This window comes from Bubalus kerabau, chromosome 4 (assembly GCF_029407905.1).
Source record: "Bubalus kerabau isolate K-KA32 ecotype Philippines breed swamp buffalo chromosome 4, PCC_UOA_SB_1v2, whole genome shotgun sequence".
NCBI classification, from domain to species: domain Eukaryota; kingdom Metazoa; phylum Chordata; class Mammalia; order Artiodactyla; family Bovidae; genus Bubalus; species Bubalus kerabau.
Genome location: NC_073627.1, coordinates 11,696,691 through 11,712,107, shown reverse-complemented (window position 1 = coordinate 11,712,107; position 15,417 = coordinate 11,696,691). Strand labels below are relative to the sequence as shown.

General features: G+C 51.5%; 1 protein-coding gene across 5 annotated transcripts in view; it reads left to right on the top strand.

Moving 5' to 3' along the window:
* The window catches only part of TBC1D16 (TBC1 domain family member 16), an 86,336-nt gene that overhangs the window by 64,224 nt on the left and 6,695 nt on the right, over positions 1-15,417 (top strand). For 3 of the 5 annotated variants that reach the window (XM_055575300.1, XM_055575301.1, XM_055575304.1), the window contains exons 4-10: positions 6,135-6,296; positions 7,354-7,501; positions 8,388-8,555; positions 9,094-9,242; positions 9,863-9,997; positions 10,747-10,933; positions 12,956-13,135. In XM_055575300.1, the coding sequence (XP_055431275.1) occupies positions 6,135-6,296; positions 7,354-7,501; positions 8,388-8,555; positions 9,094-9,242; positions 9,863-9,997; positions 10,747-10,933; positions 12,956-13,135 (1,129 nt within the window). The remainder of the gene's footprint in view (positions 1-6,134; positions 6,297-7,353; positions 7,502-8,387; positions 8,556-9,093; positions 9,243-9,862; positions 9,998-10,746; positions 10,934-12,955; positions 13,136-15,417) is intronic. The other 2 variants (XM_055575302.1, XM_055575303.1) reach the window with 2 other exon arrangements.

The window sequence follows — 15,417 nt, the reverse complement described above, 5'->3', positions numbered from 1 at the left end:
AAAGAGTTTTCAGTTATCTAATCTATTATTTATTTTATGTTTTGTGCTTTTTGTTTTTTAAGAAAACAGCCTATTCTAAGGTCACAAAAAGTATTCTTTTATGGATTCTTTTAGAAGTTTTACAGTCTTGAGTATTATATCTAGGTCTGTGATCTATTTTGAGTTCATTTTTGTTTATAACATGAAGAAAGTGTTGATGTTAATTTTTTCATATATTCAGATATCCAGTTGATTTAACAACATTAGTTGAAAAACTGTTCTTTTCTCCATTGAATTGTTTTTGCATTTTTGTCTAGTTTTTTTTTAGTCGATTATATTTGCCTATTTCTGGGCTCTCTATTTTTTTCCATTAATTAAAAAATGTGCTCTTTAACCAATACCAAACTACACTGATTATTGTAGTTTTTAATAAGTCCTCCAACTTTCTCCTCTTTTTAGAGTTGTTTTGCTTATTCTAGGACTTTTGTATTTCCATATGAATTTTAGAGTCAGCTTGCCAATTTCTACCCAGAAAATTCTTCTGGAATTTTGATTGGAATTGTGTTGAATCTGTAGATCTATTTGGCAAGATTACCATCTTTACAATGTGACCATTTCAATCTATGGACATGGTATATCTCTTCATTCATTTAGTTTTCCTTTACTTTCTCTCAGCAAGGTTTTGTGTTTTTCAGTGTAAAGGTCTTGAATGTCATTTGTTGCACTTATTCTAAATATTTTATGTGGGCTTTTGCTACTGTAAGTGGAATTTTTTATTTATTACATTTTCCAGTTATGTGTTACTAGTCTTTAATAAAGCAATTAATTTTTGTATAATAACCTTTTATTTTTTTAACTCTGTTAAATTCACTGATTAGTTCTGAGTTGTTTTGTAAATTCCATGGGAATTTTTTCATGTAAACAATTATATCATCTGCAAATGGGGAGTTTTACTTCTTCTTCTCCAATATTTATGAGATTCGGTTTCTTTTCTGTCTCTTACAGAGCATAGAACCTCCCAATCATAGGGGGAAAAAATTCAGTCCCCTACCATTGAGTGTGATGTGAACTGTAGAATGTCTGCAGGTGCCCTCTATCAGTTTGAGATGTCCTTCAATTCCTAGTTTGCTGACAGCTTTTCTTCTGAATGAGCATTGGACTTTCCTCAGAGGCTTTTTTGTGTCTATTCACATTAAGTGTTTTTTGTAGGTAACTATGGCTGTTTTCTTAGGTTCAATACCTGGAAATGAAAGTAAAGGGTCAAAATAAATAAACATTTTTAAGGCTTTTGCATTAGATATCCAAACTGCCATTGAGAGAAATTTGGCTGGCATACAGTGCCCCCAGACATGTAAGAGTACTTTCCCAAATCCTTACCTACACTATATTTTATAACCTTTTAATTATTGCCAACTTCATAGACCTCCCCCTAAATTGTATCTTGCTTCCATTTGCCTTTATTTCATTACTCTGAATATGAAAATGTTATTGGTTATTTGTGTTTATTCTCTAGTGATTGTTTTTTCATGTCCTTTTGCCATTTTTTTTTCCTGTTGGGCACTCATTTTTAAAATTTTTACATACCTTTTTTCATACTAAGGATATTAACCCTTATCATATATATGTCTCAGTTTGTTCTTTGGCTTTTCATTTTTTTAAACAGATTTTATTTTTTAGAGCAGTTTTAGATTCATAACAAAATTACAAGGAAAGTACAAAGATTTCCCATATGCCCCCTGCCCCAACAACATGCAAAGCCTCCCCATGACCAACATCCCCACAAGAGTGGTATGTTCGTTACATTTATAACAGTGACGCATCATTACCCCCCAGTTTACATTAGGATTCATTTGGTGTTGTGCACTCCATGGGTTTTAACAAATGTATAATGACATGTATCCACCTGTATAATATCACACAGAGTAGCTTCACTGCCCTAAAATTTTTCTGTGCTCCACCTGGTCACTCCTTCACAGTCCCAATCTTTGACAGCCATTGATTCTTTTACTACTATCTACATAGTTTTGCTTTTTCCAGAATGTCATAGAGTTGGAATCATGTAGTATGTCCCCTTTTCAGATTTACTTCTTTCACTTTCCTCCATACCTTTTTCATGGCTTGATAGCTCATTTCTTTTTCTTGCTGAATAATATTCCATCATCTGGATGTACTGGTTTGTTTATCCATTTATCTGCCAAAGGATATCTTGGTTGCTTCCAAGTTCTGGCAATTATGAGGGGCCACCAAAGGGCGGCATTAATTTCAGCCTCCCTCCCCCAGTTCTCCCCACCTCTACTCCACATGCACACAGCACGATTTCCAAAATCTCATGCACTTCCCAAGGCGCTGTGTCCTGTGCACCCCATGGGACAGGCTAAGGTTTACGGAAACCAGATCCAGGATGGACACTCACTCTGGCAGAGTCCAGGGTGAAGGCTTCTGCTCCCCCACTGTGGTGGAAAGACTAGGGCCCTGAGGGGAGGAACCCTGGAAAGAGGGCCCTTCACACACCTTCCGGGAGCAACTTGCCTCTAGGCAAAAGTCTGCTTAAACCCTTTTACAACTCCTGCGGGGGAAATTATTTGCATTAATTAATTGACTAATTAATTCCAGGCACTATACTTGGAACCTACAGCTGGGGTTCCATTGACATACTGTTCAACTGACTCAAAAGGCTTAGGAGGAACAAAAACAAGAGCCAACTTAGAAGTTTGGATATTTAAAAATGTTAGAGTCTGGCCACAATGTCTCTTTGACCTTGACAACCACAATTCAATAATTTTGGAGGAAGGGAATTCCCAGGCAATGGTTAGGACTATGCTTCCACGTCAGGGGGCCTGGGTTGGATCCCTGGTTGGGGAACTAAGATCCCACATGCCTCGAGGTACAGCCAAAAAAAAAAAAAAACCCAAAATAATAATTTTGGAGGTTTCTTCCCTCCTGCTTGAGCTTTTTCTGAAAACAGACACTTTCCGTATGTATCAGTCATCTATGGCCCTATAATGGAGGACTCCAAAACTTAGCATTTTTAAACCACTGCATTTAATTTGTTCACAGTTCTTCTGGCTGGACTGGGCCAAGTCTCACCATTCTACTGGGTGCTCTGGGGCTTTCTCGGCAGCTGTCACCAACTAGGGGCTCAGCCAGGTACAGGGTCTGTCATGGCCTCTGTCCATGAGGTTTGGAGACTGTGGTGCTGTGAGCTGGGTTTCTCTCTCCTTGTGGTCACTCATTTGTACCTGCGCTTCCTCTCATGGTGGTAGGAGTGTGCCAAGAGGGAGCATGCAGAAGCCTCTTGAGGCCAGGCTCTGGAGCTCATAGGATGTCACTCACACCATATCCTATGGATTAAAGCCACTCAAAAGACCAGCTCAGACTCAGAGGTGGAGGAATGGACACCACCCTAGGAATCTGAGGCCATATTTAAACTCCCAACTCTGTGCCTGACATTGCTGTGATTATCAGGTAGACAACACATCTGCTATATTTTGCGATGACAGAGTTGACTTTTCTTTTTCATTTCTGTTTTTGCATGTTGGTGATCCTCAGAAAGAAAATTCTGTATTTCTTAGAGTTTAGCATCTTCTAGTTGTGCCTATAAAACAGTTTTAACTTCTAACATATTGAGAATTATTGCCCTAAATAAATCTTCGTTATAATTTTAATGTACCACACATAATAATTTTATTAACAAGCCAGGTTATATGCAGCACATATGAATATTCCTAAAACCAAAGGGCTTTGCATGTATAAAAAGACAAAAAAATAAAAATTATACATATTTCAAATTTCCCAAGATTTTATTTCCATTTTTTTTCTATGACTTTAAAATTCCCAGACATTTAAAATTTCATCCCAGGCATGGGTATTAAATCTCTGTGTCATGTGCCAGGCCTGTACTGGGAGCTGGAGGTGCAGAACAGCAAATGAGATACAGCCCTTAACCCCATGGCAATGGATCTTGAGGCAGAAACAGATGTGGCCCTTGGTGACCTAGATGACTGTATGGACATCTGTTACGACAGGCCCAAAATAACGAGAACCAAGGCTTCCATCAACTTTGCTCCAGTTTGAATGGTGGAACCCCAGCTGTAGGTCCCAACACAAGGTCTTGAATTAATCAATCAATCAATTAATTAATGCAAATAATTTCCCCCGCAGGAGTTGTAAAAGGGTTCAGGCAGACTTCTGCCTGGGGGCAAGTTGCTACAGGAAGGTGTTGTGGGGTGGGGGCCCTCTCTCTGGGGCTCCTTCCCCTCAGGGCCTCAATCCTTCCACCACAGCAGGGAAGCAGTAGCTTCAGCCAGGACTCTGCCAGAGCCGGTGTCCATCTTGGATCTGGTTTCTGCAAACCATGGCCTGCCCTGTGGGGTGAGCAGCACGCAGCATGTTGGGAAGAGCATGTAGATTTTAGAGGATCATGCTGTGTGTATGTGTGTGGAGTGGCGGTGGGGAGGGCTGGGGGAGGGGGGGCTGGAAATAATGCCACCCTTTAGTGGCCCCTCTCTGGCTGGGCTTGGAGGTGAGCCCGGATGGGCCGGCCCAGTCGGGAAGCATGCCAAGCACATGCTCTCTGGCCACTGCGGCCTCATTGTTCAATAAGCAGATTATGAAATGCTGCGAGAAGCGGCTTGGTGGGGGGCTGTCTTCAGCCCTGCGGCCTGCCTTGTTTTGCAAACAATCATTGCATAGTGCAGCCCGGTCAGGGTCCCCTCAGGAGGACAGGGAATCCCTCAGCCTTTTTGGGTCTGAGTTTGTCGTGTGGCCGCGTGCTTCAGCTTGTCTGCCTTCCTCCCCATCTGGCTGGCTGTCTTCACCTGAGTCTGTTTCCTGGGAGACCCCAGGTGCCCCTCAGAAATGGGGGGACTTGGCTCCACCCACCTCCTTAGGCAAGTAGAGAAGAACAGCACACCAGGCCCAGTGCTGTTCTAGAAGCAGCAAAGGTTCTAAGGCCAGTCTTCCTCTTTGAGGAAGTTCCGTATTAGACAGATGGTGCGTGAACAATCTCGGGTAGCTTCCTTGGGAGACCTGGTGCCCATCTGAGGAAGAGGTGCCTTCAGATTAATTGCCTCCGACACTTTTATGTTCTTGGTTTAAACAGGAAAAGCGGGATAAAGCGACTGTAGTCTTAGCTCTGCAGGATGAACCGATGTTTGCCTTTACTCTGACTATATTTTAGCAGTCATCTGCTAGAGTTTACTATGAAATCTCAAGAGACATCATTTTACCTGCAGTGTAGCTGATTCCATGAAATAAAATATTTTGCAACCAAGGGTCCAAATAAAACAATGAAGTTTTTAAAGAGGCAGAATAAAAGAATGATGTGGTATTGCTGAACTTTGAACTGAGAAGCCATCGAATACCCTGCTAAAGATGTATGCCACAAAGCTTGGGTTCAAATCCCAGCTCTACCACCTGCTAACTGTGTGACCTTGGACAAGTTACTTAACCTTTCTGAGCCTTAGTTCCTGTTCTGTACAATGGGGATAATAACCACTCATTTCCTAGGATTATTGTGAAGATTATATGTGATAAAAAGCACAGGGCTAGTAGTTAACACAGAGCCAGGCTCAACTAAGTGTTTACTGGTAGTATTAATAGGATTGCAGCCGAAATGTTTCCTTATGGAACCAATATTTTTTCAGGAAAATACTGAACCAGTGTGAACCCAAATGGAAGCCCCATGCTGTCTAAAATGGTCATGAAACAAGCTTCTTTTAGCAAGCCTTGAAAACCAGGGTGCCCAGCACCAAGCGCTGTTCATTCTACTAGAAGGCCTTTTATTATCTTCACTTTGCAAAGGAGGAAACAAACGTTCAGAGAGGCTTGCTAACTTCCCCCAGGGTCACACAGCAAGGGCTCAAACCCAGTCAGTAGGACCTCAGCTGTCATTATGACAGCCTAGTGCCTTTACAGAGGTAGGACAGAATTTGGTCACAAAAGTGCTTTCCCATCCCCATTAAAGTACCTGTGATGGGATTCATTCATTCATTCATCCATGGATGTTCATGGAGAACCTCTCTGCACGATGTGCTCCGGTATGTCTCTGAGCAGACACACATGTTTAAACGGTTTCCCCAAGCCCTCCCTGCCTGCCCTTCCCCCCATGACTGCACGACAGACACGTGTAGTCCTCACATGACTTGCTCCACCAGCTCCCCCTCCAGCGTGGATGCCCACCTGCAGTTCCCGGACGGCAGCGGCCTCCTACAGCCCCAGCGCTGGGATGAGCCGCAGAGGGCCGGCGCCCTGGAGCAGATCTGTGGTGTGTTCCGAGTGGATTTGGGCCAGATGCGCTCCCTCCGCCTCTTCTTCAGGTGAGGCCCTCTTGGCCATGTCCAGGAAGCTGCCTGTGCGCCTGCCGTGTCCCCGGGGGGCCATGCTTGGGTCTAGGAGCCTGACATTCCCAACTATCTGCTTCCCATCATCACTAGTGCCCTGTAGGCAGTGCCCCACAATGGCTGCCCCGCAGGAGCTGGGTCTGGGTAGCTCCCAAACTCTTTCCTCTGCCTTCAGCGTGATGGTAGCAGCTGTTGCTTGCGCTCTGGTTTGGGGGAAGATGACAAACTAGGGCTACACAGAGAGCAGTGGCTGCAGGGAGCTCCCAGTCACCCAGAGGCCCAACAGCTCAGTGCATACTCAGGATAGGCTATGGCTTTCTAGAGGGAGGCACTATTTTCTTCATGATGGGGGACCATCCCTTTCAGTTCCCCACCTAATGGCTACCTCATGTCTCTCTTCCTGAAAGCTGCAGGACAGCACCAGCCAAAGACCAGTGCTTCAAAGAAGCAATTGTGCCTCTGGGGGCATTCCCAGACCCAAAGCCCCATCCTGCCTTTCAGGGAAGGGCAGTCAAGGTCGGGCGATGGTCCTGAGGCACATATAGTGAATTTCCCTGGAGGATTTTCCCAGAGTGACTTCTGTGCTAGATGGAAAGCCCACTGGAGGGGAGTCCCTTAGTGCCTACCCATCTGGGTTCCGAATCTGATTTCATGTCAGGGCATCCACCCCTAGGAGATGGATGATATGATATCATGATATCTCCATGGTATCCAGGACAGAAGGGAGGATGTGACCTGGCCGGCAGGGGTGGGGACTGAAGGCTGCTCTGGCAGATCTCCCGGTGGGGGGGAGGACAGTCCCACCTGGGACCTCCCCAAGAGGGAGCTGCTTTGCCTTCTTCAGCAAAGAGGGTGATGGCTTCGGTGAGGGCATAATTCTGTCTGCTTCCCACCAGCAGCCAAACTCCTGGGGGACTTTCTGTTTCCTGCCTCTGAGGTCGAGTGATAGCGGCCTCTGATTATACTTGGAAATAAAAACCCGTGTTTACATATTCATGGGTCTGTTTTCTTCCCCCCTCCAATGGCCGCTCAGCGATGAGGCCTGCACCAGTGGCCAGCTGGTCGTCGCCAGTCGGGAAAGCCAGTACAAAGTGTTCCACTTCCACCACGGTGGCCTGGACAAGCTGCCTGACGTGCTTCAGCAGTGGAAATACTGCGCGGAGACGCACCTCAAAGACCAGGTAGCTAGGGAGGGGGGAATGGGTGCTGCCTCACCCCTCCCCTTCCCTTCCAACCCAGACCAGAACACCCACTCTCTCCCTTGGAGTCCCAGGCCTCAAAGGTGTGACCCGTGGTCGCTGGGGGCAAACGGAGCAGCAACTTTGGGTTTAAAACATGTGCCCAGGCTTCTGGTAAAGGCAGTACTCCACACTTGAAAAATCATGTTTTGACAAGGCTTCCTGCCATATTTTCCTCAATCTACATACAAATGTAATAAGAGCTCTTTAATTATCTGTTTAAGATAGTGTATGTGCTTATTAGAAACGGGCTGACTTTAAAATTCCTTTCCTTCCCACAGAGCCTCCTGCTGGCTTCCCTTATTACAGTAGCATGGCTTTTTTTTCCCCCTACATTGAACAACCTTTGATTTTTGAATTAAATGTCAGCTGCAGTTTTGCCCTGGATCCGTGACTGCCCGTGGAGACAACCTGACAGGCGGGCTCCCCGCTCGCAGAACAGCCATCCCTTTGTATGTGGCCAATCACATGTAATTTATTGCAGGCCCTCCCGGCAGAGGGAAGTTGGCCGTCCCAGGCATTAATTCCGTCTTTGCGGCGGGGCCGGAGGGAGAGTGGAGGGGAGAGGCGGTCGGTGGGAGTGGGCCGGGAGCCGGGAGCGCGAGGGGGGACCATGGTAAGCGGACGGTATTTTCATTTTAATTGCGTCTAATTACACTTGCCATTTAGGGGTTTGTATGCGGGGGAGAGGCCTCCCCCTCCTTTCAGAAGAGGGGAGAGGGGGGAGGCGTTTACATCCCGCGAAGAGCGCGGGCTGGCTTCGAAAGCCGAGCGTCTGAGCCACTGTTCCACACCCCCGCCCCCCCGCCCCGACGGTCCTCGCGTCCAGCAGGTCGCCGACGAAAAGACGTGTATGCAGTTCTCCATCCGGCGTCCAAAGCTGCCGTCTTCCGAGACGCACCCCGAGGAGAGCATGTACCGACGGCTAGACGTGGCGGCCTGGCTCCGCCACCTGAATGCTCTGGGCCAAGTGGAAGAGGAGTACAAGCTCCGCAAGGTGAGGCCCGGCGTGCCCGCGGGCCCGGCGGCTTCGAGGCCAGGGGTCGGGGCCGCGCCCACGGGCCGCCGCCTCCGGCCGGGTTTCCGGGGCGCGGGGGGTGGAGGCGGGCGGTCGGTCAGCTGACGCCGGCGGCTGTGTGAACGCGCCCGATAGAGCGATCAAAGCCGCTGCGATGAAAAAGCAACCTCCGGAGCGGGTTCGGGGTACCCCGCGACAGCGTGTATAGAAGAGCTCGCAGCCCGCGCCCGCGATTCCAAAACCGGGATTAAGGCCCTGACGTGAGAACGACAGGTTAATCTGAGCGCCGCACCAGGGGGGGGCATTGACATTGAAATGAGCCTGGTTTGTGTCCTGTATGGGAATGGGGGGCCGGCATTTTCCCCTTCTAAACATGTGCAAATTGCAGCGATCTGAATCAAGGCATCAGTTGTCAAGAAGGCGCAGCAAAGCCACCAAAACACAGATCTCCGGGGATTTGGGGGTGCTTTGAGCGGTCTTGCTTTGGCCCCTCCCCAACTTTTGCCGCTTCCTCCAGGCCATTTTCTTCGGCGGCATTGATGTGTCAATCCGAGGGGAGGTCTGGCCCTTCCTGCTGCGTTATTACAGCCACGAGTCGACGTCGGAGGAAAGGGAGGCGCTGCGGGTGCAGAAGAGAAAGGAATACGCCGAGATCCAGCAGAAAAGGTGACCGCGGCGCCCGACCGGGGCCCCCCTCGAACCGCGGAGGGGAAACCCCCGCCCCCCCCACTCCGGAGCCGCGGAGGGAAATGCCATTTGGAAAGGCAATTTGAGGTGCAATTCAGCATTGATAATATGTTCCGTGACCCATAGTTTCCTTGGAAAATGGGTCTCCCAGGACCGTGAGCGATGGGTCTGGATAAGTGCAGTCATTAGCCCCGCACCCGGCCCCGGGACTGGCTCTCTTTAGCTCGCATGTCAAGGTTTTAGAATTCTTTTTCAACATACTTAACGAGGCGCTGACATCCCACCACTGAACGCCGGGGTGGCAGCGGGGCGGGGGTCGAGGGGAGGGCAGCTGGGAACTGGGATTGCTGAGGTCTGTTGGGCCTCCCTGACCCTGTAGTTTCGGTGAGCTCTCCCCCAGAAGCTGGGACCGGTGAGACCGAGTTAATTTGGGAAAGCCTTGTGCCCAACGCCCCTACCTTGCCCAGAGTAAGTGGCAGCTGGAGGGTTGGCCAGCGACCCCAGTTCCCATCTTCGAGCAGGGCGGGAAGGGGCGCCCCTGGTGGCCTGGAGCGGGTGGGACGCTTGCTGACCTCCCAACGGGCTCTGCTCCGTGCCAGGCTCTCCATGACCCCTGAAGAGCACAGAGCTTTCTGGCGGAACGTGCAGTTCACCGTGGACAAGGATGTGGTTCGGACAGATAGGAGCAACCAGTTCTTCCGAGGCGAAGGCAATCCCAATGTGGAGAGCATGAGGTACTGCCTCCCCGGCCAGCAGGGCTCCTTTCCAACTGGGTTTCACTCCCATCTGCCGCCCCGGAGCCTCACCTCACCCCTCAGGTCTCAGCTGACCCTCTGGGAAGTGGACCAGCCGCAGAAGCTTCTGCAGGGTTCAAGGATCTTTCTTCTAAGCTCAGTGCCCCAGAATCAGAGAGTCCTTAGCTATTTCAGGCAATGTCAATGGGCCCCTTATTGTCCTAGTGACCCAGGGAAGGCCTGGAAGCCCCTCCCAAAGGTACCAGCAAAGGCCCCGCCCTCTGGGCATCCACCAAGCCAGTTGCTTGGCCCACACCAGCTGTGAACCCGCCTCCCCCGAGTGTCTCCCTCTCCCATTGGGTGGTCCTCTGGGAGATCAAGCCACACAGGGGCTGAGGCTGGCATCTTTGACATTCTGTTGCCTCCTGGCAAATAATTGCACAAAATTAGCAGCCCATAAAAAAAAGTCCCTGCCAGCCCACCCTTTGTCACAGGCAGTCGATCATTAAGAAAATCAGACCCACATTCCTCCTTGCTCTGCTCTAGAGAATTGGGGCTGGTGAGTGCCTAAGTGCAGGCCCTTACCTTCCCCAAGCTCTGGAGATGATCCCAGGAGCTACTCTCTTTCCTCTAAGATCAAGGTGAAGCACGGGGGCCTGGAGAGCCCAGAGTCTCCAGCCCGGGGTTCTACTGGCCTGGACACTAGCCACTCTCCACTGACCTCCCTGCTCTCTGCACTGCATCTCCAGGAGGATCCTGCTGAACTATGCGGTGTACAACCCAGCCATCGGCTACTCCCAGGGCATGTCGGACCTGGTGGCGCCCATCCTGGCTGAGGTCCTAGACGAGTCGGACACCTTCTGGTGCTTTGTGGGTCTGATGCAGAACACAATCTTTGTCAGCTCTCCTCGGGACGAGGACATGGAAAAACAGCTGGTGAGGCTCTCAGATGTGTGTGGCTTGGCTGTTGTGGGCCACCAAGCAGCGGGAAAGCCAAGGTGGGCCTTGCTGATGGACTATGGGGGGCTTAGCCCTGGGCTCATGGACTAGGGCCAGCTCCCCCACGAGGGACACATGCTGTTCCCAGGTCCCAGGACACATGCTGCCATCCCCACCTCACACTCCTGCAGTCCAGAGGCTCCTCACGTGGCCTCCCTCCTCCCTGCATGTGGCATCCTAACCCAGGTTCCCTGGGGGGAAGGGGTCACCATCACACTTGGCCCTGTGCTTTATAAAACGTGTTCTTAGGTGCATCTGGGTCCCCCATAGGGGACATAGCCAGGGTTTCTAGGGATGGGAATCGGAGGGGCTCTTGAAGCCGCCCTGAGGCCCACTAGATAGTCATCACAACCCCACCTCGAGGGCAGCAGGCCTGTTGTGCCCAGGCAGCTCTCCTCCCACCATGACCCCTGCTAACCTACACAGACCAGACAGCACTGAAAATTGGGAGTGAGGAGGCAAAACTGGGTAAGGTGGGGCCAGGAGTGCCCACTCTTTGTGCACACCAATCACCTGTTAGGACGTGGTCTCGGGTCCCCAGTCTGAGAGATTCTCAGCCTGGAAGCTGATGGTGCACGGGCAGGATGCTGAGTGTGCTAGGGAGTGATACAGAAAGAGCTCTGGTGATAGAGAGGGAACCAAGACAGCAGTCCCAATGTCTCCTTGGGCCAGGCTGACTCCACGGCACACGGGGTCTGGCCATGAACATTGCCAGGGCTGCCAAGACTTGGCTGAGCAGGGATTTTTGGGCAGTGACACTGGGTGGCCCAGTCAGGTTGGTGGCTCACATGCAGTGAGGGTCGAGCTGAATGGAGGGCCTCGAATGCCAGACCAAGGAGCACTCCTGTCGACTAGCCATTAGGAAGCTGATGAAGACTGTGGATAGGAGAGCAGGATGCAGCAGGGGGATTGGAGGAAAGGGAGCCAGGAGCAGGGAGGTGGGAAGGGAAGGGGCACCAGAGCAGGGGCGGGGGGCACCCATGAGGGAGGGAGGAGGGGGGTCAGTGCCTGCCTGGATTTGTTGACCCTGCTGTGGGCCACTAGGTGAAGAAACTGGCCAGTCTGGAAGGATCCTCAGAATCCGTTTCCGTGCCACCCCAGTGGCTGTCTCAAGTAGGAACAATGGGCTGTTTGTGTGGGAAGGGGCCTGTGAGTCACCAAGACCCCCCCCCCTTAGGATCCCCCGGCTGCGATCTCAGCCGAGCCTGCCCACTCCCCACTCTCTGTGTCGGCCCTGTGATGTCAGGTTTCCACAGTACCTGGGGAGGCAATTACGGGCTCTGACGTGATTCGCTGCTGACGGCTCCGCAGCACATGGCCCCGTGACTCGTTAGCTGCTGGAGATCGATTTTACAACGGTGCTGGTGAAGTCAGCAGCCCAAGCCAGGCGCTGCCAGAAATAGCCTTAATCTGGTCCCACGTCACTGGGTGGTGACCTGAAGTGCAGAAATCAAACCTCTCGGGGTTCAGAAATGTCCCCTCTCTGCTCTGAATCAGCTATGGGAGATGATGAATCTAGGTAATCGGAGTGGAAGGTGGTTGAGTGGGTGCGGGGGAGGCGGTGTTGTCAAAAGGATTCTTTGCTCGACATCTCAGGAAGGAGGGGGCATCAGAAACAGCCCATGTGGTGCCTGAGAGCCAGGGGTCTTCCTAGCCTCAGACCTGCCACCCGCCTCCTGGGCCACAGCAGGTTGCTCTTGCTGTCCCTTGCAACAGCCTCCGGAACAGTCCAAAATCTGGGCTAAACTGACCAAGACAGATGTGAGTCAGACTTCCAGTGACAGAACAGAATAAGTGGGTGCAGACCCATGAAGCAAATAGAGACCTCACGTGTGGCACACCTGGTCTGAGGGTGGGGGAGCCCGACGAGGAAGGGCCTCGGTGGGAGTGGGCTTCTAGGGCCAGGCAGGCAGGCCTGCTCGGGTCTGGGGAGCTCATTCATCTTGGCCTCGCCCCCAGCTGTACCTGCGGGAGCTGCTGCGGCTGACCCACACACGCTTCTACCAGCACCTGGTCTCGCTGGGCGAGGACGGCTTGCAAATGCTCTTCTGCCACCGCTGGCTCCTGCTGTGCTTCAAGCGGGAGTTTCCCGAGGCCGAGGCACTGCGGATCTGGGAAGCCTGCTGGGCCCACTACCAGGTGAGCCAGGCGGGCACGCCTGGCATATGAGCAGGGCAGGATGCCCGCATAACCAGGCACCTCCTCTGGGGTCCCCTTGCTCCACCATGCCTGGACCCCCACAGACCGCATTCAGCCCCTCACATGGCAACTGCCTTCTAGTCCCACGTGGCCAGCCTCCGACCCTCAACTCGCCTCCCAAGTAACTGAAATCGATGCAAATTGCCCACTGACTGCACTCATTACCACGTTCTGGGGCTGAGCACGCTCCTGTCACAACCAATCAGCATGAAAGACATTGCGGGACAAGCAGGACGCTGGTGCCCACATGCCGGACCCAGGGCCCACCCGCCTGCCCCACTCGGGATGGCTCAGGGAAAGGGCCCTGAGATCCTGCTTCCCTGCCAGCCCCTCTGAGAGCCCGGGCACCGCCCACTGTTGCCTCGCAGGGATGTGATTTCCCCTTGCCATCCTTCATTATCAGCATCTCCTCAACAAATTCCCCTGAGAGCCTCTCGCTGGCCCTGTCACACGGCTTTAACGCCCAAATTAGCAACAAGCAGGCCATGTTAAAGGATAGGCAAGTCTCTCTGAATCCATCAGCCTTAAAAAAAAAAAAAAATAGTATTGACGCATCCAAGAGGTGGCCAGGACCGTTTCTGCAAGAGCGGCCTTCATCCTTCCTACGGCAGCTGGCGCAGCTTGGATTAGACAAACCTTGCTGATAGATGTGCACGCCCACCAGCCCTCAGAAATGTGCATCAGCGTCTGCCCTCCTTACTAGTGTTGAAGAAGGATTATGTCTGATAGAAGTGAGTCTGAAGAAGCCTGCTGCTGGTGCCATGGGCTGTTTTGTATTCATCCATCCTCGCCCACCTCCTCCTGCTCCCTCCCGGCCCAGGTCTGGGCTGCATTTCCTGTGTGGATTAGCCTGCTCCGTGTGTACTGCAGGGTGGAATCTAGGAAGCACTGGCAAGGATGGTCCAAAACACTGGATCACATTTAAAAGAAAAAAAAAATTGTGTCCGCTTTGCACAAAGCCTCATTGCATCTTTTCTAGCAGCAAATTTGCCACCTTCGGGACATCACATTTAGGCTAATGTTACATGTGAACCCAGAGCATCACCCAACAGATGGGGCCATTTCTCAGGCTAAATTTAGCCTCATTTGGCCCCACCCCTTGATCAAATTAGTGGCAGGAGGTTGAGGCGGGGGATAGTAGGATGGTGGTAGTGGGGGTAGGCTAATTCATTAGAGTGAGCTCTGGCGGGAGGTGGGGGGTGGTCACTACCAGCTGGTTTAACTTTAAAGTGTCCCCAGAGTGTGAAGGGCTCTGTTTTATTCATTTATTATACTTCCAGTTTGCCCTCGGGGGATGGGCTCTCCCTGGGCCTGGTCCAGTGAACTGGGGTTAGTCCAGTACTGCCGTCCAGGCCCCTTTAGAATGTGCCCCACCTTTTCTTCCCCATAATCCTCTCCCAGAGGAGCTGGACATGAATCTTCCTGAAACTCCTCTGCTGTGCCTCCCCACCCCACCCCACCAGCCCCAGCCGCAATTCAAATAGCTGCAGAAGGATCGTTCTGAGCCGCAGCAAGACTATTCCGGATTAATTCAGAGGAAGGGGCTGGGCGGTCTGGGAATGGCCTTTCCAGAGTGGGTGGTATGTGGGGTGTTTGCTGCCCGTAACCTCTGCCCGCACATCCAAGGCTCTGCCTGGCCCTGTTTGGGAAGGAACAGGGTTCTGTCTGGCTGGGTGGCCGACGTCAGGAGACTAAACACAGGCTTCCTGGTGGTCCTTGTCCTTCCTCTGCCCCCGGGAGCTAGTGTGACTCAAAGGCAGTGTGCCCTCAGAGCATCCGGGCCGGAGAGGACACAGGATGTACCCTGTGAGGACCAAGCGCCAGCATCCTGCTGCAGGCCCGGCCTTGCTGGGTAGCAAAATGTGAGGCAGCCTCCAGGGAAGGCAGCGGAGTCCTTGATGAGGCCTGAAATCTGGTTAAAGAGGGTGGGCTCATTGTAGGGAACTGTGGGGAGCTGCTGTGCTTGGCTCTGAGGCTCTCCTCCCCACTTTTCTTACCAAGAAACCTAAGTCATCTCTGGGGCACAAGTTGGGACATTTGGCCTCAAGGCAGGAGCACAATGACCAGTGGGTGCCAGAAAGTTCATCTTCCTTGATAGCATGTTCCACCACCCACTGGAGCGGGGTTCTGACTCACTGTCTCTCAAGACCCCAGAATGGGTAGTAGCCAGGCTTCAGAGGAGCATGTTCTTTGCCCATGTGCTGGAGAGGCTCCTAGAGGGC